A 25513-nucleotide genomic window follows, 5' to 3' on the forward strand; every position below is an offset into this window, starting at 1 on the left:
ATTTAGAGGGTGATCCTGCCATTAACCGGCTGTCAGCCCGTCAGTTAATTGTCCGTCAAAAGTCGACCCGCTACACCGGACTCAAAGGCCCCACAAAGCGATTCCGAGTGTGGAATGACAAATCAGGCGATTATCGGACCTGTAACCTGGCAGAATACAGGGATACTCTCTTCCACTTTCAACAAATGGCATCGGTCTACGACCCTGTGAAAGTCGCTTCAGGTGACGATCTCTGTCTTATCGCAGGACTATACGACGTCGAGGTGACCAACCATGAGGCCGTTATCCAACAGCGCTTGTGGCTCATCTTCCGGCAAGCTGTCAGTTATGCGATGCCTCCCACTGCCGGCAATCCCTATCAATGTCTTATCGATCAGTGAGGAAACCCTTAACTGCCCCCTCAACGGATCGATAGCTGATGGTTAGCATACACAGCTCTCGCTTGGAGGTACGGTTGTACCAATCTAGAACATTTCGGCAATCTCTTGAGGCGATCCCCTTGGACGCCTTCATAATGGCAGGATTACGCCCTGTATCTCTGACCGAATTGAGGCCCGATAAAGGCCCGATAACGCATTCCTCGTCGCCCCCTATCTGGGCTGTTCAAGCGTGTACAAGAGTCTGAAGTCAAGGGACAATATTGATGGTATGGTCAAGGAGACAAACCGGACCGTTAACAAGCCTCTATCGGTCGCTATTTACAACCGACATCTGCCTGTCTAGATTAGTGCCCTTCCTCCTCGCCAACTTGTTGTCAATCGGGTATTAAAACCATCGGCCCTGCATAACAGCCTTGTATGTGGCTTGTAACTCACCCCTAACCTTGTCGTTTTGTATTTTCCTTTTTTTGTAGTTTTTTTTTTTTTGCGTAAGTCGATTCCCCGCTGTCGTAAGAATATAACGGGCCTTTACCCATCTCAAACCCACCCCCATAGACCATCGATCGAGCCTGGTTAAGCGGCCAGAGCTCCGGTCAACGCCTCCGCTTGAGCCTCCAGCGCGGCCGCATCAGCTACGGCGTACTCGACGGCCAGGGCCAAGATCTCGGCATTAGTCTTATCGGGCACTTGACAGGCCCTTAACTGGGTGGATCTCGCCCAGGTCTGCTTGTGCTCAGCGAGCGCGTTTGGACCGTTCACCAACTCCTCGAGCGTCGGTCGCTCTGCGTGACTTGCCGGTACAGGAGGATCCGGGTATATCAACGCCCACAAAGCGGGCTTTTGGGCCGCCCATATCGCGGCGGTTTGGGGTCGGACCATCGACCGATAAACAATCGCACCGGTAGCAGCGGGATCCGGCCTGGTTGGGTCGCCAGCCAAAGGTGCCCTTAACTCCTCCGTTTTGGGGTCGGTTTGAGGCCACATACGCCTTGGAGAGACCCATCGTGTGCGGTACAGGGGCTGGTTCCTGTTCTTCTCCTCAGACATTGCGTCGAGATAGGAAGCCGCAGCGATGCACTGTTATAGGAGACATATGCGGCAGGTTAAGCGTCGGTTTATGGCCAGTTAAGTAATGATTCGACTTACCTCGTCAGAGAGCCAATACGGCCAGTTCAGCTCATAACAACCGTCGGCCAGGGCTGCATTGCCACCGAAGGAGTATTGGCGCCATACCTTCCAGCTATCCGTCTCGATAAGGGCCGGTTGATTGGCCGGCTGTTGAAGGACGGGGAACCTTCGGTTCTGGCGGTCATCGCACTGTGTCACGGGGAGGCTAGAATACGTCGACGCGGGGGTTGTTGGGCGGTTCGGGGCGTTTGGTACTATAGCGGCCGTTTCGTTGTGACTTAGTCCACGATACAGAAGGTAACGGTATGATGAACTTCGATATCGTCGCTTAGAACCCAATTGGTTCTAAGCTCCTCATTCTACTCTACAATAGATCGCCCTCCTCTAAACTACGTTGCGGCGGTGTGTTCGACCGGTCGAGAGCGCGTCTTGGGCTTAATCGGGCGGAAAGGCCAAATAAAGGCGCGTTCCGTAGCGCGTCGGGATAAGTCCGAGGTTATGCTGAGCCGACGTTCCGGTTCCGATCGTCACTCGGTGACATTACATCCCCCTTTCCGAAAGAAGGTCGTCCTCGACCTTCTATAAGGTACCCTTCCGCCGATCCCGGTCCCCTACGCCTTCTCGCGCGCCTACGTCATCGCGCTTCGCGACTTTAGCGCGTCAAACTCTATTCTTGTCGATATCGTTCTTGTATTGTCTCGATACTATGATCGTCGTATATCGTTTGGCTCGTCGTACTTTGATGCTATTGTTCGCCGTAAGTCCTCGTTTGTATGTAGTAAAAGCGCAGCTGCGCTTATGCGTTTGTATCCGCGATTGTCGAGAAGCAAACAGTATATAGTCTCGACCGTTTGTTCTTGTCGATTCTTGATTTCCCCCTTCGATAACTACTACCAATACTCTTTCATACCAAATCGCCCTCCACATCTTGAATATGTCCTCGTCCTCCGCCAACCCAAGCCCGCCGCCCCCGTCGTCGAGACTTCCGCCACCGGCGTGAAGTCGATCAAGTTCCGAGGTCAGTCTTTCGCCGTCGGTCAGAGGGGGGTCGGGAGCGATTTGGGCGATGCCGCCGACGCCAAGAAGGGTTTCGTACGTATCCGTTTCTTATCTCGGCGTTCTCAGACTTTTCCGCCTCTAACCGTCTCCGTTTCGTAGCTCGTCCGTCTCAAAGAGGCCCTCGCCCGTTGGGAGAAGACCATGGTCCCCCCAAAGGTTGTACGAGCTGCCGGGCGTGGCGGGACGATCCCGCCGAAACGATGGTCTTCGCCGAGTGTCGAGCGAAGAGGAAGGCCAACGGTGGCTTTCAGTCCTGCCTCGAGTGCAACGCTCGGGGTTCTTCGAAGTGTTCGTTCGTGAAGGTCCGCCGGGATAGCCCGGAAAAGATGAAAGCGGTGATGGTGAGTTCTTTTGATCTCCGATCCTCGACTATTCGTACTAATCCTGGCTTTTCCGCCTTTTGCTACGCAGGTCGAGGTCGCTTCGGCCTTGAAGTCCCAGGCCGCCGCCGCCGCCACCAAGGCCCAGAGGTTGGAGTTCCTCCGCCTCCAGCGGAAGCTCCGCCGTTCCGCCGGCCTTCCGCCGCCGACTCGGACGCCGACTCGTCCATGGGCGAGGAAACGTCCGAGTCTGAATAGACTCGTCTTTTTTTTCTTGTTTTTGTTCTTTTTATGTTTTTTATTCGTTGTAAATCTTTTCCGATCTTGTACTCTTTTGGGCTTTTCGGCCGGGCATACTCCCGGCGATATAAATACTATACCTCGCTGTCTCTTCTCGCTCTCCTCTCGTACGCTACCTCCACTACTTCCTCTCACGCTATCTGCACCGTCCCCTACTTTCGCATCTCAGTCCGTTGCATATCTTCCCGGTCCACGGCGGAAACAGGCCTTTCCGCCCGTTTTGGTGCACCCGGATTTAAGATATGGAAGTCTTCAATCAACTCCTCCGCCTCAATGTCCTCCTCTCGTACCCATTCCACTGCATCGGGTCCTGTGTACCCCCGCCATTGTACCTTGTATTCGATTCCCTTCCCCTTGCGTTGTCGAGAGTCAAGAACCCTCTCCAGCTCGAACTCTTGCCCGTCGTCTGGTATCTCCTCGGTACTGTCGGGAGCTTTTCGGTACGTTTCCGCCGCCTCCCAGAAGGGTTCTAGTTGACAAACGTGAAATACATCGTGCCTTTTCCAACTCTTTGGTAGTTCGATGCGGTAGGCCAGATCTGCGACCTTCTCCTTGACCCGGTAGGGACCCAACCATCTCGCCGCCAATTTCTTGGTAGGGCGATACCTCTTCACCACTTCGCTGTCTAATAGCACTCGATCGCCTACTTTTATCAACGGTTCCTGGCTTTTCCGCCCCTCGTCATACGACGCTGTCCGCTGATTGGCGACCGCTATCCAGTACTGAGTCTCCCTCCACATCCTGTCGAAGTCCTTGACCATAACTCCGGCTGTGGGCGATTCGGTACTGAAAAGTTCCCCTTCGACGTCGAATCGAGGATGATAGCCATGATTCGCAAAGAACGGAGTTGTGCGAGTCGCCGAATGCACCGAGTTGTTGTATGTGAACTCAGCCATAGGTAATAAACCCACCCAATCGTCCTGATCCCATCCGCAATAAGTCCGCAAATAGCCTTCCAACGATTGGTTAACTCTCTCCGTTTGCCCGTCTGTCTGGGGGTGATACGGGGTGCTAACCCGTCTTTCCACTTTCATCAGTCGCCACATCTCCTTCAAGAAGGCGCTTACGAATAAAGAACCACGATCGGAAGTGATCGCATCTGGGAACCCTTTTTTCGAAAACACTACGGATAGTAGCGTTTCCGCCAATTCCCGCGCCGTCATTGTTCGTCGAGTCGGTATAAAGCGAGCTTCCTTGGTGAATCGGTCTACGATTACGAGAATGTTCTCGTACTCCCCACATCTCGGTAGCTGTTCCACGAAATCCATGGAGATTTCGCTCCAAGGCCTCTTTGCTACGACCAACTGCTTCAACTCGCCGTAAGGCTTGTGCTTCTTGCCCTTGTTCCGCTGGCATTCTGTGCAGGTTCTTACGTACTCTTTCACCGTTTCGTACTGATTCGGCCAGTAGTAATCCCTCTGCACTAATTCGAGCGTCTTGTCCCTGCCCGGATGACCAAAAGGCATCGCATCGTGCCGACTGCCGACGGTTTTGGACCAAAGCGCCCCGTATTGCGGGATTACCAATCTATCCTTCCACCACAAGTACCCTCCGCGAGTCCATTTGAACGTGAGAGGTGCACCGACCTCCGATTCACCGAAAGGAATCAAAGCGAAAACCTTTTCTCTCATACCATTCGGTAACGTACCCAACTCGTAACCCGCGAGTACTTCCTCGCTCCAGCTGTTTCCTTCGCCTTCGTCCACTTCCTCAACGATAGCGGCCCGTCCTTCCACGAACAGCCTGTCTTCCAGCAAAACCGACTCGTTGTTCTTGGCTTCTATGGCCCTTTCCGCTTTGTTACGTCCAGGGTGGTAGTCGGGGCGCCTTGTCAGTGCGTCCGGTTTTGTACCTTTCCGCCCCGGTCGGTAGCGAAGATTGAAATTGAAGTCGGCTAGCTCTTCCTGCCATCGTTTTTGCCTGTTGTTCAGCTCCCTCTTTTCACGGAAATATTCCAGATTTCGATGGTCGGTAATGACTTCCACAGGATATTGGTTTTCCAATAGGTTAGGTTTCCAGTGTCGAAAAGCTAACAGCACGGCCAATAACTCCTTGTCGTGGACGTTGTAATTCATCTCGGCCGGCTTCAGTCTCCTCGAGAAAAATCCAGTCGGACGTAAAATGGCTGAACCGTCCGCTTGGGAATCTCTGGCTCGCAACCGCGGCTACCGCGTACGCCGACGCGTCTGTTTCTATGGTAATCGGCAGCGATGGGTCAAATTGACGCAATACCGGTGCCTCTGTGAAGCTCGTGACGAGCTGTTTGAAAGCCAAATCCTCCTTCTCGGTCCATACCCATGGTACCGTACTCCTTGTCAAAGTTGTCAAAGGTTGGGCCTTGCTTGCAAAATCCCGTATGAACCGTCGATAAAAGTTCGCAAAACCTAAGAACTGTTGTATTTCTTTGACGGAGCGAGGAGCCGGCCAACGTTTTACCGACTCCAACTTGCCCTTCTCCATTTCCACGACACCTTTTCGGACTATAAAGCCCAAAAACTCCACCGCATCCTTGAAGAACTCACACTTCGACGGCTTCAGGTAAAGTTTTGCCCGTCGTAGTCGATCAAAAACCTTGTTGATGGTAACGATATGTTCTTCTCTGGTCTTGCTGTACACTAAAATGTCGTCTATGTAGACGATAACTCCGTCGTCAATCAGGTCTTCGAAAGTCACATTCATGAACCGTTGAAAGCTGGCGCCTGCATTCGACATCCCTTCCCGCATGACTTTGGACTGAAACGCCCCATACCGTGTCAAAATAGTCGTCCATTTTTCATCCCCCGGGCGCATTCGTAGCAATTGGTACGAAGTGGGCATATCGAACTTGCTGAAAATCGTAGCCGTCCTAATCCGTTCGAGTAGAGTACTGATCCGGGGCAAGGGGTATATATCTTTCACCGTTTGCTTGTTCAATTCCCGGAAATCCGTCACCATCCGGAACTCCGTTTTTCTTTGGAACCAGAAACACAGGGCTTCCGAACCAGTTTTGACTCTTCGATATGACCTATCCGTTTGTTCTTGTCGATCCAGTCCTTCAGCCATTGATCTTGAGCATGCGAAAGTGGGTAGACTCGGGCCTTTCGTAACAATTCAGGGCTTTTAAGCTCGACCGCGTGATCGAAATCCCTGTTTTCGGGTAATGACTCGTAACTGGCACGCTTGAATAAGTCCAGACTACCATGAAATTCCGACGGTACAAGGCTACGTAGCTCGCTCTCTTCGACCTCTTCCTCTTCCTCGTCGGGGTCTTCCGCCAGTTTCAGGGCATTAAAGACCGGATCTCCCTTTTCCAATCCATTGCCATCTACGAGCGTGCTCCGTCTTCCCTTCACTTCGATCCCTTCCGTCGTCAAACGGTCGTCTTGAATCTCGATAGACATGTCGCTAAAGTCGACAATGGCCCGGAAACGGACGTTAAAGTCCAAACCGAGGACTATTCCGCCCGTATCGAGGTCCATGATGGCCAGTTCGATCTCGATCGGTCCAAAATCCTTCTTTCGCAGCCGAATTTTGACAAAGTGCGTGATCGCGTCTGCTGCGATCGTTCCGTCAATCCTCCTCAGACGTTTCTTCCTCTCATAGGCAATCGGTACTAAACCCTCAAGTAAGGGGCAATGTCGGTCGATCGCGCTCTGAGAAGTCCCATCGTCCAGGAAGAACTTCCATTTCCCGGCGAAACCGTCCAATTCCGCCCTGAAGTAGCTCGTATGACTTCCCTCCATGTAAATCCGAAACCTTTTCCTAAGCGTGTCAGTCATTTTCTTTTGTTCCACACGAGACGATTCCTGACCAATCGCCTCGCTCAATCTTTTTCCGAATCGCTCGAACAGTCCTCCACGTAGGCGGCTCGGGCCTTGACTTCCATAGCGTTGGCCCCCGTCGCCAGATCTTGGGCCTTTCCGCCTCTTTTCGGACACGCGCTAACGATATGTCCCTTTTCCCCACACGAGAAACAGTTCCCTTCTCGCATTTCTTTCCCTTTCTTCCGGTGACATGTAAGGTCGTCGGGGCACATAGGCCGTTTGAGGAATCGAAGCGGGGACCGCCACGGCGGTTCTGGGCGTAAAAGCCGACAAAGGTCCCGAACTGGGACGGTAACGGGATCGAGCGATTTGAGCTTCCGTGATGCGTTGACGGTTCTCGATACGAACGACCCATTGCCTCCATTTGTCGAAGTTCTCCGGGGCGTCTAGGTCGTTTTTGAGTCTGATCAGTAGGGAATGTTCCAAACCCCCTTCAGCAAGGCTGATCAGAGAGTCGTCATCGTACCCGCTATACAGGGCCTGTAGGGCGAAACGGGCCAAGTACTCTTGAGCGGTACTAGTCTGCTTCATTTCCTGAAGAACCCGCCTAGCGTTCTCCTTTTCATCGTCCATCGGCCACTGATCTCTCATAGCCTTCTTGAATAGTTGATAATTCTGGAACATAAGGGGCTTATCACGGGCGCTTAAGTCCATATAAGGCGTAATCCATACCCCGGCGTCATCTCGGAACCGAGAAATAACGGCCAGTACCCTTTGAAACTCGGACCGATACGTATTCGGTTGCAAAGTTACAAACGTGTCGCATTGTACGAGGAAAGAAGGCAGTTGCTTGCTTTTCCCGTGAAATGTGTTCGGTTCTGGGGCTCGGGGGTCCCTACCCGAGGCCTTTTCGTACGCTTTGGCCCTGTCCTGCATGACAGCGGCCCGAACGGAACTCGAAACTTCGTTCAGTCTGGCGTACGGGTCGACGCCCTCCCAGACGTCTTCGGGATCCATGTAATCTCCTTCGCTGTCGGACAGGGCGGTTCCGTACCTTTCCGCCTGGACCCGTGCCCGAACAGATCGGCGTTCGGACACTTTGCCCTCTTCTCCCGACGTTCCTTTCCTCGTTGGCCTCTCGACCGCCCTTTCCCTCATCGCGTTCATCTCCAATTCCAACTTTTGGTTCTTCATTTTGAGGAGTTCGAGTTCCTCAAACAACCTTTCCGTCAAACTCGGTTCTGCTCTTCGTCATCCGGTTCCCTTGTTCCATCGAGTTGGTCATCTAACCCTTCTCGGTCGTTCTGTTCCTCGGCGTCCTCGCCGGCGTTCGTAATTTCTCCGGCGCTATTCTTCGCCGGACCTTGTTCGTCTTCGTCTTGTTCTTGTCTAGCGGAGTCATCCTCCTCTACCGTCTCGGGCGGAACCGTGGCTTTTCCGTTGCGGGGAAGCCTCGTTCTACCAAAGGGTTGAGCAGAAGTGGATCGCTGGGCAGACATTTTGAAGCGACGATATACTGTCACGGGGAGGCTAGAATACGTCGACGCGGGGGTTGTTGGGCGGTTCGGGGCGTTTGGTACTATAGCGGCCGTTTCGTTGTGACTTAGTCCACGATACAGAAGGTAACGGTATGATGAACTTCGATATCGTCGCTTAGAACCCAATTCGGTTCTAAGCTCCTCATTCTACTCTACAATAGATCGCCCTCCTCTAAACTACGTTGCGGCGGTGTGTTCGACCGGTCGAGAGCGCGTCTTGGGCTTAATCGGGCGGAAAGGCCAAATAAAGGCGCGTTCCGTAGCGCGTCGGGATAAGTCCGAGGTTATGCTGAGCCGACGTTCCGGTTCCGATCGTCACTCGGTGACACACTGCCACAACGTCGGCGAGAACAGCGGTGCCCTTAACAGAGCGTAAACTGGGGCCTTTCGACACAGGTTGGGAGGGGACTGAGGCCAGATCTTGTACCTGTCATCGGATATCTGTGAGGAAGTAACGGAGAGAGACAACAAGAACGACGGTAAGCCTGCATGATAACCGACCCTAAACTCACGTCTATCGTGTCTGTTAAAGGACTCACATGACCTCGCTTGCGATTCACCAGACGCGCGAGATGGACGCCTCCTTCTTCAGCACTCGTGGGACGGACGCCAGACCGGTTCTTGCAGTACTTGATAATGAGCGGTTTAAGGTCATTTACCGTGGGCCTGTCCCCGTTGGTCATCTTCCAGGTGTTGACGACGCGAGCGGCGACCTCGTTGACAAAGGGAGACCACCTGATCGAACGTTTATCTCGATGGTTAGTGGTAGGATAAAGGCATGATAAGTGATGTGCTGCTGACCGTTCTTCTCCGATCTTCTTCCACTCAGGCCTCCAAACGCTCCTTGTCCCACCCATAGCCAGTTCGACATCGATCTGTTGAGGGCCCGGTAAGCCAGTGTCCTCGTCGTCTTCCTCGTGCGAGGGCCATTCTCCATCCGGGAGATAACCTGGCTCGCTGATAGAATCACCGTCCCAGGTACCTCTCATCCCGATTAGTTCCTTGACAGCATAATGGCAAGCGTACTGTTGACAAGGTGTTAGCGGACCAGATAAGCGGTGGATAAGGCAAGTGTTAGCGGACCAGATAAGCGGTAGATAAGGCTACGCTATACTCACCGACCACTTGGTGTTGGTACGGGTGCGCGATCGCTTGTCTGGGGAGACGTGGGACGAGTGAGTGGGAGCCGGGGGATTAGCCGACTGGTTAGAGGTCCCCGAAGGGCCGGCTACAGGGCCGCTGTTGTTCAAGTTCGTGGGGTCGTTGAAGATCCCAAGCACAATCGCACGCAGCTCGGCATCGGTCTTGAGGGCGGACTTCAAACCGGACAGATTGATGCCTCTTGACGAGGGAGTTTGAGGTCCGCTAGAGGTCGGATTGGCATTGGCGGTGGACCCTAACGCAGGGTTATCGGACCCTTGGTTGAGGGCGCGTAAGCGGCGTCCAGTGTCGTCGACGTGATTGTGGAGTTGAGCCTCGATATCGTTGATCTTCGTCTCAAACTCCTCCCTGTCTAGAAGTCGACCTCTCGACTGGACCTGCTGCAGCATCGAAAGAACCTTAACCGACCTAAAACCGGCCACTAACTCCCCCGATAAGGCCACCAATTCGTCTAGGACACCTTCGAGGGAATGGACGACCGACGATAGCTTCTGGGTGTTGGGAGTGGGGCCGACAGGTACGACCTTGTCTCGACGCTCAATAACCGCCGCGTAACGGGCCTCAAACAGCCTGATTTGGGCTTGGAGACTTTGGACGATGTCCTTAGGGGTGACAGTCGAACCGGTGATGTGGGGAAACCGACCCATATCCTGAGGTTATGGAGCACGTTAAGAGGTAGTTAGTACCCATCTAATTTCCTTCACCGAAGGAATCTGCTTACAGTGTCGGTTCGCGGCTGAGAGAGAGGCGACAGTGAGAGGGTGAGTTAGCAGTCATATAAGCCATTGTTAACCCCTAAGCTGACATACGACTTTGAAGTTGGCTGCCCGAAGATCGTCGGTGGTTGCCTTGCGCTTCAAATTCTAAACCAAGCGTGAAGATGCCACAGTCTTATCAGAGTGGTTAAGCGTGTGATAGGAGATAGGTAGGAACATACGTTTTGCTGAACCGCCTTTATCGCTAGTCTGGCTGCCTTTCGTTCGGCCTTGGCTTTCTTCTTCGCTAGCCTCTTTGCGTCAGCCTATACGACACCGAACGGGGGAGTAAGCCACCAGATAAGAGTGCTATAAGACCGGCCTATGGGCTTACCTGTTCGACAGTTAATAGCTCGTCGGCGGATATGTCACTACTATCGCCCGGGTTTGTAGTCGCATCGGAGTCGGTTAACTCATCCACCTCGACGGTGGGGTTGTCGAGGTTGGGATCGATGCCCTCTTCTTCAAGCTCTTCACCTGTAGGTCGGACTGTAGACAGGTAGCGGCAGGATATACGGTCAGCTAAGGGAACGATATGGGTTAGTTAGAGAGCGTGATATGGTTCTGAACTGACCCGGCTGCTTCCCCTTCTCAACACGAATGACACCCGTGTTGGGAGCACCACCACCTATCGGAGCAATAGCTGACCGTAAGCGACCTGGCCAAGAGACAGTTTCGGGTAGCTTTTTACTTACCTGCAGCACCGTTCTCTTCTAGATGAACATGATGAGGGCAAACGTGGTTGTTAATGTGAGTCGATACGGGTGGTATAAGTGTTTGTTAAGGTACTGACGGGTTCCATCATTCTGACCGACATGAGACCACCCCGAGGACATCAGTCAGAGTCTAAAGCGACTGGATAGATGCAAGGTAAGGGGTACATACAGCAGACATCGTTTGACGTGGGCTTATACTTGTTTTTTAGCTTCTTGGTGATTTTTAGGCTTCTTCGAGGTTCTTGGTGAGTTTTGGGCGTAAACGGACGGTTGTTGGAGTGAAAACGGGGTCGTGAGGGGTTCGTAAGGGGGTCGTTAGGTCGTACACAGGATTAGGAGAGGTAGGGGGGACTAGAGATGTCTATAGGCGTGTTTTACTTATTACTTAGTATTGTAGTAAGTATTTTAGCTTCTCGAGTCGATTGTTGCTTATGTGGGGCTCGACGCGCTTAAGATGACGCGTCAAACGCGTGAGCCAAAAAGAAGCGCGCGTACGTACGCGTATAAAGGGCTGGCTAGCGCCATTTAAGGGGGTCGGCGAAGGGGTACGTTAAGAGATTTCTTAACCGGCCAGTTAAGAGACCTCCTTATCGGACCCTTAACCGTGACGCGTGACCCGCTGTGCGAGGCAAAAGATCGGTGAAGCCGGACTTAGGTAATCAGCCTTGGATTGTTCTTTGCCGCTATTTCTCAGCTAAGAATACGCGGCATTTACGGCATTCCATATCTAAAATTAGCGAATCCGTCGAATATTGCCCTGTTCCCCCGATTGTGACGAATCCAGGTCGCCTGTTTCCGCAGCCAAACCCGTCCCTTGCTTCTGTGTGTTGCTGCGACACTACTGGTGGAACGAACCCTTTCATCTCAATCGATCTAACACCTTGACTGTCACTGTGTAACACCAGGACATATCGGCAGGATATATGAGGTCTAATATGCTCATATGGTCCTCATATCGTCAGGCTTGATATGAACAGACGGTATGAGGGCGATACGAAGGCCGTATATTTCCGTCATCACGTGACCTCGTATAATATGCCATATCGGGACCAAAGCGATGCGCGCTATGCCGTACACGCGGACATCAATACATCGTATCAGTCCGTGGGCCTGATTGTTGGCAATTTAGCTAAATGACGCGACGTATCGAACCGCGACGCGTTGGGGATTCGTCGAAGTTCAATGAACATTGTTGCATCGATGTTGTTTTGTTATGACATCGCCTATCCCTTTCATGCCTTCCAGACCATCGACCTATACTATATCAGTACCGCTGCTACCTGGAAATGATTACAGCAAACTTCTTGCTGTTCTTGACCGCCAAAGTCTAGCTGAAAACCCATCGATCGGAGCCGTATCGCTCTCGATGAGCCGTCAAATCGAAATCGAACGAGCCTGCAACCACGTCCCTGTGGTCCGACGTACAGCAAAACAAGCACATCCGGCAGATATACCACCCGCTCTCTGAAACCCAGGACACGGAAAGATATGGCTGTTGGTGATCGGAGTCAAGCCCGACAGGCACGACAGGTGAGAGCGGCCTCGATGTAGGGAAAGATCTGGCCTCCTGGCTGACCCCTACCCACAACCGGCAGAGAGTATGTTACTGTGATCGTTGCGCAAAGTTCCCCCTGGGCTACCAATCAGTCTCCAATGCCACCTACACACGTCACAATCCTCTGCGCAAAGCCAATGCTGGTGCCAACGTGCCTCGAATGCCTCTGACTGTGCAAGCCGCCAACAATCGTAGTCCCACTCCGGAACCCACCCTATACAGCGACTACGAAGACAATCCTGGCTTCGAGGATGGCTCTGATTCTGTCATGGACTATGTCGCTGAGAACTCTCTCGGAGACTTTCCCTCGTTTGAAGAGGATGGTCCTGTGCTGCTAGAGGCCGGAGACGAGATCGCGGATGAGTGGTCGGGTCGGGACTCTGATCTGGAGGATTACGACCCAGACAACTTCGACGATCAAGACGACGACCACGATGGCAGGGAGAACTCCTATGGATACGATTCTGACGACGATCCTGACGACCGGCCGAATCCATACAACATCCTGTTCGACCGACGCGCTCCAGGCTTTCCGCACCACAACCTTCCCCCCTCCTTGCGTCAACTTTACACGTCCATCGCGTACGGCAAGGCCGTCGGCATGAGTGTCGCCGTTGCCAACGCTCAGCTCGATGCGATGACGACGGCTGTCGAGCTAGAACGCGGTGAAGTCTTGGATAACCGTACAAACAAGGTCAAGACCGCGCTGAGACGCCTCGGGATCGATCCTGACGAGCACATCCAACGTTATATCGTCTGCCCCAAGACCTCTTGTTGGGCGATGTACAAATACAAGGACCTTTACACCATCGAATCACCACTCTGCGAGGACTGTGGTACTCCGATTTATCGGAGCATCAACCACGTCCGCGTCCCCTACAAGATCATGCCGTATTCCAAGCTATCCACCTTTTTGCGGAGGTTATTGCAAGACGAGAGCGTCAGACATCGTTTGCACGACTGGCGTACGAACGACGAAGACCGAGGCCCTCAATGGGGTCTACCCATCCCATCTGTCCTCGACCCAGCTTACGATATCGATACCCCGCTAGAGGGGCTTTCGCATGGCTCGGCCTGGAGATCCATACGAACAGGCGAGGAGCGAGTCCTCTGGCCCGACTTTGAAGTGACATCGGAGTTGCTTCCAGGACAGACCAGTCAACGGTTCGTGGGCAAGCTTGGCGGGTTGCTAATCATCCTGAATTGCGATTGGTGAGTCTTACTGGTATGCTGCAATCTCGACCGCCGATGTGGGTATGCTAACCTCTCGCCTCTTGTGGTCGTCAGGTTCGCCGTCAAGGGCCTGATAGGTTCTTCGGTAGGGGCCATCTATGCCACTATCGCAAATTTGCCTCGCGACATCGCTTTCAAACGCAAAAACACGGCTTTGCTCTGCATCATCCCCGGTCCCAAAGAGCCGGGTCCAGAGTGCTTCGCGAAGGTCCTAAACCCGATCGTTGAGGATTTGCAACAATGCGAACGTGGAGTCGAGGTCAAGCTCAATACCACAGGTGCCGCCCTCGTCTACACTACCCGCGTTCTGCTGTGTGCGTCCGACCTCCTCGCCGCCAAGAAGTTGGTAGGGGTAGTAGCACATTCTCACAAGAAACACCCCTGCCATCAGTGTCGTATTACGAAAGCCGAAATAAACACTCCAAAGGCCTACGACTGGAGAAATCTGGAATCTTTCGAACCGTCCACCCTTCTAAAGCGCGCTTTCGAGTATGAACGAGCCACCCCCGAAAGGAAAGCAGCTATTGAAGAGGAATACGGTGTGCGGTTCAGCCCTCTGTTGAGGTTGCAAGGTATGGAGCATGCGGGCTCCAGTCCGGTCGACCCCCTCCATAATTCCTTTCTCGGCATAGCAAAGGCCTTCGTGAATATGTTATTCAAGCACGACATCTTTTCTGAAGAGGAGGACAGACAGGTATTCATGGCCGTTTTCGAGAAAGCTTGCTACCCCGGCCATCTCGGAAGACTCCCTTCCCGAATCACCAAGCAGTTCGCATCCGACAGGAGGCTCGCCGGGAGTGGATTGAAGGCCGACCAGTGGAAGCGTATCATCCAAGTACTGCCTATCGCGCTATTCGTGGCACTTCGGGACCCCGAAAACGACCAGATCGACGATGTAGATCAAGAACCTATCGACTTTCAGGCCCGGGAACCGACTCCGCTACCAAACGGCAGGGCACGCAAGAGGAAAAGGCAGTCCGACGTCCGACGCAACAGCCGCGAATGGTATCGGGTCGCGATCATGATCTGCAGCGCCCTCAGCACCCTGCATTCGCATACTATAAGCATCCGGGAAGCGATGAGCGCTGTAGACGATCTGGCTGGGGCCTCGACAGCCATCCTCGCGATGGGGGAGACCCTTACCATCAACTGGCACATCGCTATGCACTATGTCGATGCGGTCAGACGCTTCGGACCACTATCAGGATTCGCCACATGGGCTTTCGAACGTAATAACGGCGCCCTAAGCCGTGTTAAACATAACGGTCAGGAACGGGATGTACCATCGACCCTGTTGCGTTCGTGGGAACTAGAAGCAGGGCTGGCGACCATCATTCATACCCCGCCTCCCGATGCGTCAGAGATAGAGCGAGCCGGGCTCGCAACCTGGACCAACAATAACGAGCTGGCGCGTGGAACGCTCATGCTAAACGAAGCGCGCGGCGTCGCAGCTAATCGCACAATTCGTTTGCCGGTAGCCTACCAAAAAGGGCTGGTCGTAAGCCTGGCTCAACACCCCGGTAGCTATCGAGCATTGTTGGAGTTCATGGCGCTTAACCATCCCGAACTCAACCTGAAAGACGAGGCGTTTTGGGACACGGACGAAGGGGTCGTTCTCCCCGTGCGCAGTTCGGCCTACTCCCTCTACACCCACGCCGTGTACAACGGCTACAAGTTCTGTTCCTTGCTATGGTCACGGAGTCGCAGGGACGCTTTCGCACTGGCCAGCGTGGGAGGCGTGGCTCGACACCTCGTCAAGATCCACCTTATCCTTCAGGTCGACTTGAAGGATGTCCATCTCAAGCGTACACTCGCTCTGGTACAGTTCTATCGTGCTGCCGAGGGAGACTATCCATGGGCGAGTCGCCAAATCGATTTGGGAATCCGAATATATCGTGAAGAGCTGCTGCCGAAGTGTTTTATAGCACTAGAAGAGCTGGAAGCTGCTACAATAGTAAGCAGGATCGATACTCAACAGGACGGCGCTTGTATAGTCTCGATGTCATGCGACCGAGACGGCCCCGAGCCTGAATTTTGGCTGGAGACCGACAACGCCGAGGACCTTCAACAAGTTCTAGACGACGAAGATCAGGATGACGACAACTGATCCAACTGATCACAAGTCACGGGATTCGAAATTGACCATTTCATAATACCAGAGCTGAGCTCTTGCTCGACATTCGCAGCGTGTGACGCCGTCGTTTCGTGATGGATAATAAATACAACGAGGAAGACCGGAATTAGGGGAATCGATGCAGTCGTTAATGTGCGTAGTCGTTGTCGTAATAAGGCGAGTCCTGGGCATTGAAGTTGGCGGGCTGACGAGATTTCCCTTTGTCGCCATAGGACCCCAAAATGCCGTCATGATCTTGATATTGCTGCTGGGCCCAGTGAGCGTGTTGCGATTGGTCCTGCATGTATTCGTCCTGACTGTAATCATTCTCTCCAACCCTTCCACCAGGCAAAGCTTGACTAAATCCGTTCCAATCACCGCCGCCATTACCATCTCGACTAGTTCCGACCTGACTATATCCGTGCTGATCACTACCGCCGCCGTTGTACTGGCCTAGACCGCCATTACCAAACTGGTTCCCAGCCCCGTTACCATCCCCGAACCCGGACATATCGAAAGAAGGTTCAAGGAAGTTGTCGGCAAGGTAGTTTCTGGCAAGCGACGCCACCTCCGGATCCAACTCGGGAACGGCCATGTCGAGGGAGTTCTGACGATGATGCGAGGTGAGGTCCTGCAAGCCGTGGTGACGATTTTGAATTTGACCAATCACCATCGCAGAAGGACGTTGACTCGATTCTGGGACGATGGGAGGGCTGGTTGCCAGCGGGGAGGCGACGGCAGGGCGATGATTGACGGTCGTGTATCGGTGTTGCGTGGTGCCGGTGGGTTGCGCTTGACCCTGGGTATTGTCGTCCGGGCTGATGCTTCTGACTCTGCGTCTCTTGGTGCCATGGCCGACAGAGGATGTCGAGGATTCAGATGTGGTCAGGAGAGTGGAGGTGGATGCCTGAGAATCGGGGAAGAAGTTCATGGGGGATGGACTTCCCGCCGCCGAAGGTGTGGCTACGGAGTGCGCACGGGGCGGAGGTCGAATCCCGGTACGTTTGACAGTCCAATCCATCCTGGCAACCTCTTCAACCGACGTCGGTTGGTCAACCGGCACGAGTTGGGACTTATATTTCTCGGCGTTCTCGGCTAGCCACTTGTTGCGACCCGATCCTTTCGGCTGATCTGCAAAGACTATTCCCGTTGTGTTATCACCCAGTTGGTATTTAATGCTCACCTTATCTGTATACTCTTCCGCTTCAAGGTTAATGGGTAGCTAATCCGTTGATCTTGAAGTGCACTTGTAGAAGGACGCGGAGCTTGCTTTGTTGCAAGGGTAGCGAATTGTTTCTTGGTGAATCTAAGAGTGAAGAGATGAGGACAAGTGTGGTAGCTTGTTCTCATCCTTCCCTCCTCATATATATACTCATGAGCGAAGGAAGTGAGGGGTACAAGTGAGGCTGCGAGCGAGCGAGCGAGCGTGCGAGCGTGCGAGCGTGCGGCGCTGCGGGATTGCGAGCGTGCGAGCAAGCGACTGTCGCAACTATTACAAGGTGAAGCGGCGAGCGTGCGAGCGTGCGAGCGAGTGGCTTGCGGCTTTATGGCTTGCCCTATTGGCAATAGTACATTCTGTATTTCGTCTCTTTACAGTACCTCCCCCCCTAAATAAGCTTGGTCCCCAAGCGTAGAATAATCAGAAGCACTACCTATCTACAAGAACCGTTCAAAGATCTCCTTATCCTCTCCATCCCTCCCGTGCACTTCAAAGTGCCTTTGGACAATGTCAGATTTAATCCTGTGATTGTCCAAGTATTCCTGCAACTTGTCCATTCCGTTCGAGTAGTGATCAATAATGTACTTGGCGGAGCGATGAGCGGGTTTGGCGGTCCTAGAGAATTTAGCCCGGAAGGTGATGGTACCAGTGAGAACATAGAAAGGTACGGTGATGAGGATGCGTCCGCCTTCTTGAGTAGGGAAGTTGACGTCCAGTCCAACCCATCCAGAGGAGTGGTTTGATCCAATGCCCCGGATTTGGAAAGTAGAGGTGTGATTGACCTTTGCATCTGGGAAGTGCTTGTTGAGATAGGCCTCATTGATGAGAGACATTGATGAGCCTGAGTCGATGCAGATCTCATGTTTGAGTCCAGTGATGTTGTTGATCCAGGCTTTGGCAAAAGCTGGTGTCTTGTTGAAGTGAAGGTCTTCCAGATTGGCAGGTGGAGGTGACGTGGAGATGAAGTCCTGGAGGTCCACTCCATTTGAGGCGTCCTGTTGGATCCTAGGTCCGTTGTCAAAGCCTTCCAGCTTGCTGAACTGATCTTGCAACTCGTCAATATCCAGGTTGACTTGATCGTTCTTCTGGCGTTTGACAGAGTTGTCTTCTTGAGGAGGACTGTGCAATCGTTTGCTAGCCCTAGTCTGCACAACATGGACAGCAGGCGAAGCAGTGTTGGTGATGGGAGTAGTCTGGTTTGGGTTTGGCTTCCACCGTTGCTGAGTGAGAGGTGTGGCATTGACACCTTGAGGAGTGAAGGTCCTAGCCATGTTGGCTCTAGGTGTAATCTTTGTATTGTTGACTTTGCCATTGTGGGGGCAGTCAGTCCGCCAGTGCATTCCTCCACAGACACAAGGTGTTCTAGGTGGTTGACGAGTGAATGCTGGTGCAGCATTGTTGGAAGAACGCTTGGGTTCTGATTGATAAGTTTGGCGTGGCCTGAGACCTGGTTCTAGGTCGATGAGGATTCGACGGAAGTCCTCTAGAGTGTGGTTGTCCTTGAGACTGGCCTTGAGGAGTGGTTGCATAGTTTGTGGTATACCACTGAGCATGTCCTCAATGAGATCCTTTTCTGGTGTTCCAGGAGGATAGACGTAGTGTTGCAGGTTCTGTTTGTCCTGGAAGTAGTCGCTGCAGGACTCGTTTGCCTTGAGTGTCCTGTAGAGGCATTGACGTCTGAGGTTGGCAGCATGATTGGGCCTATGGAAAGCCTTCTTGAGTGCATCAACCCAGTCAAGCCAGGTGACTAGAGTAAGTCTCTTGAGAGATCCTAGTTGTGTGAACCAGGTGAGAGCGTTATCCTGAAGGATAAGCGGTAGGTGACGGAGGAGTTCTGCATCTGTGGCGCCAGAGAATTGGAAGATGGCAGTAACTTTGTCGATCCATTGGTCGATATCCTCGGTGTCCTTGCCCCTGAATTTGGGAAGGTCGGAAGCTTTGAGCTTGATGTGGCCACCATAAAGATTGTTGGTGGGTGCCAGAGATACATCTCTGAATCGAGGCTTGGTGTCGATTGGAGGGGGAACAGAGTTGTGTTCCATAGGGTAAGGCATCCTAGGTGGAGTGTGAATGTCTCTTGACCATCCTTGGTTCTCCATCCGTTCTTCGATAGGTTGTCTCCTAAGTCCTTCCATCTCTAGTCTGACTTCCCTCATGTCCTGGACACGGTTCCTTTCCAACTGCTCCAACTTGGCGTAGACGTTGTTGAATAGTTTCTCGATGGTCCTTTGCATTCCAGGTTGAGGTTCGTGAGTGGGAAGTGCAGGGTATTCCTGGAGAGGTGGTTGAGCAGAGTAGATAGGTTGAGATACGTTGTTGAAGAGGGGTTCCGTATTGGTTGGTTCAAGAGGTTCCCGTGATTGAGGCATGTCGTAATGCTCAGAGTCGATGGGAGTAAGAGGACTTTCCGGCACAGGGATGTCCTTAGGAGATGGAGGCAGCGATACTGATCGTGCGCGTCCAACAGTAACTCGAGCTCGAGTTGTTGGAACCATTCCTTGAGTGATTGCTTTGTGTTACTGGTCCTACAGTACGACACGAGTTGAGATACCGTCCAAGGTATGAGTGAGAGAGAGGAGTAAGGTGGCGTGCGTTGTTATCCTTATCCTTGTATAAGAGAAGAAAAGGCTGTTCCTTTGATCTTCAATTGAGCCGGCCGGCTATAGAGAGAGCAATAATCAAGTGTGCTACAGACACTGATTCTTCCTAGGGTGAGAGAGAAGCTACAGACGCTGTAGTCTCTTTGGTGATATCGAGGTGCGAGCGTCCTGATATGCCTTGCGTCCAAGGGCTTGATGAGTCGAAGTGGTTGTTGTAAGAAAGGAGAAGTTGACTCCTTAGATTGAAGAGTTACTGAAGCGGTGGCAAGTGGTGAAGTGTGTCACAGGTGGGACCCCAAGTTGTTGCGACCCGATCCTTTCGGCTGATCTGCAAAGACTATTCCCGTTGTGTTATCACCCAGTTGGTATTTAATGCTCACCTTATCTGTATACTCTTCCGCTTCAAGGTTAATGGGTAGCTAATCCGTTGATCTTGAAGTGCACTTGTAGAAGGACGCGGAGCTTGCTTTGTTGCAAGGGTAGCGAATTGTTTCTTGGTGAATCTAAGAGTGAAGAGATGAGGACAAGTGTGGTAGCTTGTTCTCATCCTTCCCTCCTCATATATATACTCATGAGCGAAGGAAGTGAGGGGTACAAGTGAGGCTGCGAGCGAGCGAGCGAGCGTGCGAGCGTGCGAGCGTGCGGCGCTGCGGGATTGCGAGCGTGCGAGCAAGCGACTGTCGCAACTATTACAAGGTGAAGCGGCGAGCGTGCGAGCGTGCGAGCGAGTGGCTTGCGGCTTTATGGCTTGCCCTATTGGCAATAGTACATTCTGTATTTCGTCTCTTTACACCACTCCTCGCAGAACATCCATCTCTGGGGGCCTTTGTGTAAGTCTGTGAGTCGAGTCGGGAAGAGTGGTTCGGCAGGAGGGCTGATTTCGGGATCGTCCTTGGCGCTCGTTCCTTGCAACTTGCTCCCTGGGCATTCGGTCTGATAGATCGTGTCGTAAATGGTTTCGTAAAGCTGTGAGTAAACCCCTTCCCGAGTCGGCCAGTAGCATTCTGTCGATCCGCTCTCATCCGCCAGGGGGGCTACAGGGATCAATCCATACGAGTAGTCGAAGACATCGTAGGCGGGCCCAGAATACTCCGACAGCGGACGCCTTTCGACCATCCATTTGACTGTAGTTTGGAGGCGGGATCGGACGATTCTGATGTGGTCGGTAACCTTGTCGGGCATTGCTTTGGCGGTGAGCTCGTCCTGGGCCTTCACGTATTCCTTCTTGCTCCTGATGGATTCTTCCACTTCCATCCCGCCGCCCCTCTGAACCATCTTCTCCAATTCCGCAATATCTTTCATCGTCTCTGCTCGGCCGGTCGCCTTCCACGCTTTGGCTGCCTGCTGACGGAAAGTCGTGGTGAAGGTCTTGAAAGCTCGGGCAACGCTCCTGCGGTACATGTCGGCGTGAGTCTCGAAAGGCGGGATTGATGCGAGAGGAGTGTCGGCGGGAAGCGGAATCGCTGATCGGGTGTTAGGATTCTGCAGGACAGCAAGGACTCTGCCGGTTTCTCGGATGTTGTCGTCGTGTGAGTAGCTCTTGGTGTGATCCCAGCGCATCAGCTCAGCCCCAGGCTGACCATCGGCCGTCAGTTGACGTGGCCAGGTTTGTCCTTCTGGATACGACTGAGGCGGTTTGGTGTCGTGGCCATAGCAAAACTCGATAGCGGATCGGACCATCCTGGATATCATGGTCGCTGCCCGTGGGTCCGCTCCGTCGACGGGTCCGCTCCTTCTGATCATAAGATCCTCGACCTTGTCCTTCAGACTCTCGATCTCCTTTTGTTGCGCAGAAACGGTGAGGTGTAGACGCTTGAGTAACTGCGCATCGTTCTCATGTTCCTGCTTCCATTGCTTCAGGGCCAACATCTCGTTGGCAGTCGCGTTCATTCTGGTGGTGAGTTGGTCGAGTTGTTGAGTGACTGTTCGCTGGAATTGACCTAAATTGTTCGGGACACCCGATCCTGGACCAGGTGGGCGATTGAAAGGTGTTCCCGCTGCCGGGACGGCTGGTCTGAATGCAGGTCGGGGCTGAGGCGTACTGGATGAGGGAAGGATAGTGCCTGGAGCCTTTGGCCGGGGAGTCGTGTGAGTTGAGGGACTTTGGTTCGGGTTTTGATTTTTGGGCTGACGATTGCCGTTTCCTGGTCGCACTCGCATTCCAAGTCCCATGTCGCCCGTGTCCCGGGTCCGGAGAGGAGTCTGTTGCATCGACTGGGAGGAAGAAGAGCCAGGATATTGACCGGGTCCAGGTCTGGGTGATTGATCTGGGCCTCGACGCTGGGGGGAGGGACGCATAGCAGGCAGGTTGTTCTGACTCGAAGACGAAGCCGACGAAGGGTTGCTGATTCGCTGTTGCCGTGACGGTGTGGCATCAGAAGACGACATGTTTCAGACGATCTAGCGGCAGCGAGCCTGAAACAAGCCATAGCGGAAGGAACTTTGATCAGATATCGAAGACGTCGAACCTTTCCGGTGAGCCGGGATCTGATCTTACCGTAATCTTGATCCGTGCTCGGCCTCACACCAACCCGTTCTTCCGTATTACCGTAGCCCGAACCGCCCAGCGGCTATAAAAGTAGCGAATGTGATAAAATCTGATGTATCGATGTCCGTGAAATGTGGGGTATGAAGATGACTATATCGACCTCATATCGTCTGATCGGGATCATTTATATGATCATATCGCCCTCATTTGGTCTTATCAATATGACGCGTCGGCCCTCATATCGACCGCGTGATATGACGTGTATATCGCGCCTCATATTTGCCGGACCATATACAATCATCGGTCCCCATATCGCCTGACCTGATATGACAGCGATATGAGGCTGATATGAGGGCGATATGCGCATGCCAAACCTCATTTTACTACTCGATATGACCTGGAGTTAAGAAGTGTGACTGTTCTGATCAGACATCATAATCCCTGGTGCTACTATACAAATACCACCACCATCGTCTTCATAACATACCCGGACTCGAAACCAGGCAACGCAGACACCTCAACAGAAACCCAACGATGTCAGACTATCCAGGTGCAGGTAGACATCACCAAGGACCTAACTACGGCGGTCCACCCGGTGGAGGGAACTACGGGCATCCCGTCACTTATGGAGGAGGAGGTCCTGGAGGATATCCGTGAGTTCAAGCTCTCCGCTTCTTGTGGCCGACCTAGGGGCGCTGATCCGTCATGGTGCGATCCGGGCTGGGAATTGTAGTCAACCGGGACCTACATACGGAGGCGGGCAAGCTCCCTACGGGTGAGTATCATGCGCCCAACTAACCCTGTCCCCACCTCTTATTGTCATGTCACTGATCATATCTATGTTCCATACTTTCGGCCCTAGTTACGGCGCTCCCCCTCCAGGCCCACCTCCAGGTCAATACGGAGGAGGATACCAAAATCAACCTAGCTACGGAGCTCCCCCTCCCGGTCCTCCTCCTCCTCAACAATACCATCATCAGCGACAAGACCTAGCCTATAACAGCAACGCTCCTTCTTACGGCGCTCCTGCTCCCGCCTATGGTGGAGGAGACGGTGGAGCCTATCACAGGAGCCATAACAGCGGTGGGGGTGGATTCGGGAGTGGCGGGTGGCAACCTCCGGCTGGGCAAGGGGTTCCTGATCATTATGCCGTCGGGTGAGTTTACAAATCGACATCACAACTCGTCTTACTCCAAATCGGGCCATTGATATGGAATCCCCCCGCCGAGCAGATCGTCTGGGTATGATCCCACTCAGCAGCACATTCGCCCTCACGGACCTCCTCCGGGTGCCCCTGCGCCTTGTGAGTCTCAAATCCTACAGTCACGACCTTACTGTCGAGAATAGACAATCTGAGCTCCTACTCGTTCGCAGACCGACCGCCCCAAGGCGACCAATTCTACGGACCGCAGTTCCAGAACGGCAACCAGGGCGGTGGCAGGCAACAACCCTTCTTTCAGTACTCCCAATGTAACGGGAAACGTAAAGCGCTTGCCATCGGCTGCAACTACATTGGTACCTCTCAAGCCCTCGGAGGCTGTATCAACGACGCGCACAATATGGTCAAATTCCTGTGTGACAGGTTTGGGTATAAACAGGAGGACATTGTCGTCTTGACGGATGATGCTAGGAACCCGAGGCAGATCCCGACGAGGGAGAATATGATTGCGGCTATGAACTGGTTGGTCGATGGGGCGAGGCCTAACGATTCCTTGTTCTTCCACTAGTGAGTCTCGTCTTCGCTTCAAAGTCGGGTCAAGATGACTGCTGCGAAACTGACTTGGGGATCGCGCCTGTTCTCAAGTTCGGGACACGGAGGACAGACCCAGGACACCAACGGAGACGAAGAGTAAGTCTCGTTGTCATTAGCAGACTCGAGCGGGCACGTCTTGGGCTGACCCTAAATTTGCTTGACCTTGTTGCATCTTCGAAGGGACGGGTACGACGAGGTCATCTACCCTCTCGACCATAAAGTCAGCGGCCATATCGTCGACGACGAGTTGTAAGCTCCCCTCACAGAGTCTTGCTGCAGATCCGGCGTGAAGACTGATCTCCAAGAATCGCGTAGACACGACATCTTGGTCAAGCCTTTGCCTGCTGGGTGCAGATTGACGGCGATCTTCGACAGCTGTCATTCGGCTACGTAAGTATCGCTTGTTTCGTATCAATAGATTGACGATGTAGCTGACTGAACGAGTTTGATCATTCGAATGAAACAGCGCTTTAGATCTTCCTTATGTCGTGAGTAGCATCGAGATCACGTCGATACTGTGCGAGCCGACCTGACTTTCGTTTATCAATCATCAGTACTCGACCGAAGGAAAGATCAAGGAGCCCAACCTCCTGGCCGACGCTGGACAAGGCCTCTTGTCAGCTGGTATGTCTTATATGAGGGGAGACGTCGGCGGGATGCTGTCCGGGGTGATGGGTCTGGGCAAGAAGATCATCAACCAGAACAGCGGGGCTGCGGAAAAAGTCAAACAGTGAGTTCCCGTGTTGTCGATGTATAGATCCGGAGGTTCGTTCGAAGGCTGACATTGTGATGGACTTTCAGGACCAAGACCAGCCCGGCGGACGTCGTTTCCTGGTCCGGCTGCAAAGACGATCAGACCGTGAGTATTGTGGCGCTCAAGGCAAGCAACTGATAGATGTTAACGGTTTCTCTTAAACAGAGCGCTGACACGCAAATAGCCTCGCAAGCGACAGGCGCAATGTCATACGTGAGTGGACTTGAAGTCCGATTTTATTCTTTCTCGACTGACGTCGATCCCTTCGCACAGGCTTTCATCTCGGCTCTGAACCAGAACCCGCAGCAGAGCTACCAGCAGTTGCTGGTCACGATCCGGGATGAATTGAAGGGGAAATACAGCCAGAAACCTCAACTCAGCGCGAGTCACCCTATGGACACTCAGCTCTTGTTTATTTGCTAGATATGCCTATTGCTCAAGACCAAAGATTGAAATTGGAGATCATTTTGTGCGATACCTATGGTAGTTGGTCGCGCTTGTACAGGTTTCAGGCTGTTGTTCCCAGATCGAGTCCTATAGAGCCGACAAAGCGATAGTGGGCTCAGCGGCCCTGGGAGCAGCTTGGGTTCGCAACAAGCTCCCTTTGCACCCCTTGGATGTTAACAAAACCTTTCGCCCTCCCGCCTTAAAGACTGTAAGGCTCGGAACGGGCTCATAGGCAGTGTCGGTGATAGGCA

General features: G+C 53.0%; 5 protein-coding genes across 5 annotated transcripts; 2 read left to right on the forward strand and 3 right to left on the reverse strand.

The window, feature by feature from the left end:
* Positions 1 to 8783: 8783 nt before the first annotated feature.
* HD553DRAFT_346418 (uncharacterized protein) lies at positions 8784 to 11278 on the reverse strand (the record flags this gene model as incomplete). The annotated part of the gene is made up of 12 exons (XM_046183194.1): positions 8784 to 8909; positions 9008 to 9203; positions 9270 to 9493; positions 9587 to 10279; positions 10351 to 10365; positions 10439 to 10492; positions 10567 to 10650; positions 10719 to 10873; positions 10959 to 11012; positions 11080 to 11097; positions 11178 to 11190; positions 11270 to 11278. 12 exons carry the CDS (start codon positions 11276 to 11278, stop codon positions 8784 to 8786), a joined length of 1641 nt encoding a protein of 546 aa, XP_046032539.1.
* A 2938-nt stretch (positions 11279 to 14216) lies between these two features.
* Positions 14217 to 15194, forward strand: HD553DRAFT_252736 (uncharacterized protein; the record flags this gene model as incomplete). Its single annotated transcript, XM_046177327.1, has 1 exon — positions 14217 to 15194. A coding segment is annotated over one exon (978 nt), but the record flags the coding sequence as incomplete, so codon positions are not given.
* A 955-nt stretch (positions 15195 to 16149) lies between these two features.
* Positions 16150 to 17022, reverse strand: HD553DRAFT_346420 (uncharacterized protein; the record flags this gene model as incomplete). The annotated part of the gene is made up of 1 exon (XM_046183195.1): positions 16150 to 17022. The coding sequence occupies one exon, from the start codon at positions 17020 to 17022 to the stop codon at positions 16150 to 16152; it is 873 nt and encodes a 290-aa protein (XP_046032541.1).
* Positions 17023 to 17657: 635 nt separating this feature from the next.
* On the reverse strand, positions 17658 to 22208 carry HD553DRAFT_327108 (uncharacterized protein; the record flags this gene model as incomplete). The annotated part of the gene is made up of 6 exons (XM_046181769.1): positions 17658 to 17835; positions 18175 to 18604; positions 19178 to 19666; positions 20075 to 20148; positions 20201 to 20573; positions 20612 to 22208. 6 exons carry the CDS (start codon positions 22206 to 22208, stop codon positions 17658 to 17660), a joined length of 3141 nt encoding a protein of 1046 aa, XP_046032542.1.
* Positions 22209 to 22842: 634 nt separating this feature from the next.
* HD553DRAFT_330149 (putative metacaspase) lies at positions 22843 to 25238 on the forward strand (the record flags this gene model as incomplete). The annotated part of the gene is made up of 12 exons (XM_046181966.1): positions 22843 to 22961; positions 23171 to 23464; positions 23541 to 23611; positions 23683 to 24034; positions 24113 to 24157; positions 24242 to 24310; positions 24377 to 24451; positions 24528 to 24549; positions 24616 to 24791; positions 24863 to 24920; positions 24981 to 25028; positions 25089 to 25238. 12 exons carry the CDS (start codon positions 22843 to 22845, stop codon positions 25236 to 25238), a joined length of 1479 nt encoding a protein of 492 aa, XP_046032543.1.
* Between the last annotated feature and the right edge of the window lie 275 nt (positions 25239 to 25513).

The sequence above is a fragment of the Filobasidium floriforme genome, assembly GCF_021052385.1.
Source record: "Filobasidium floriforme strain CBS 6241 chromosome Unknown HD553scaffold_30, whole genome shotgun sequence".
In the NCBI taxonomy this organism is placed as follows: Eukaryota; Fungi; Basidiomycota; class Tremellomycetes; order Filobasidiales; family Filobasidiaceae; genus Filobasidium; species Filobasidium floriforme.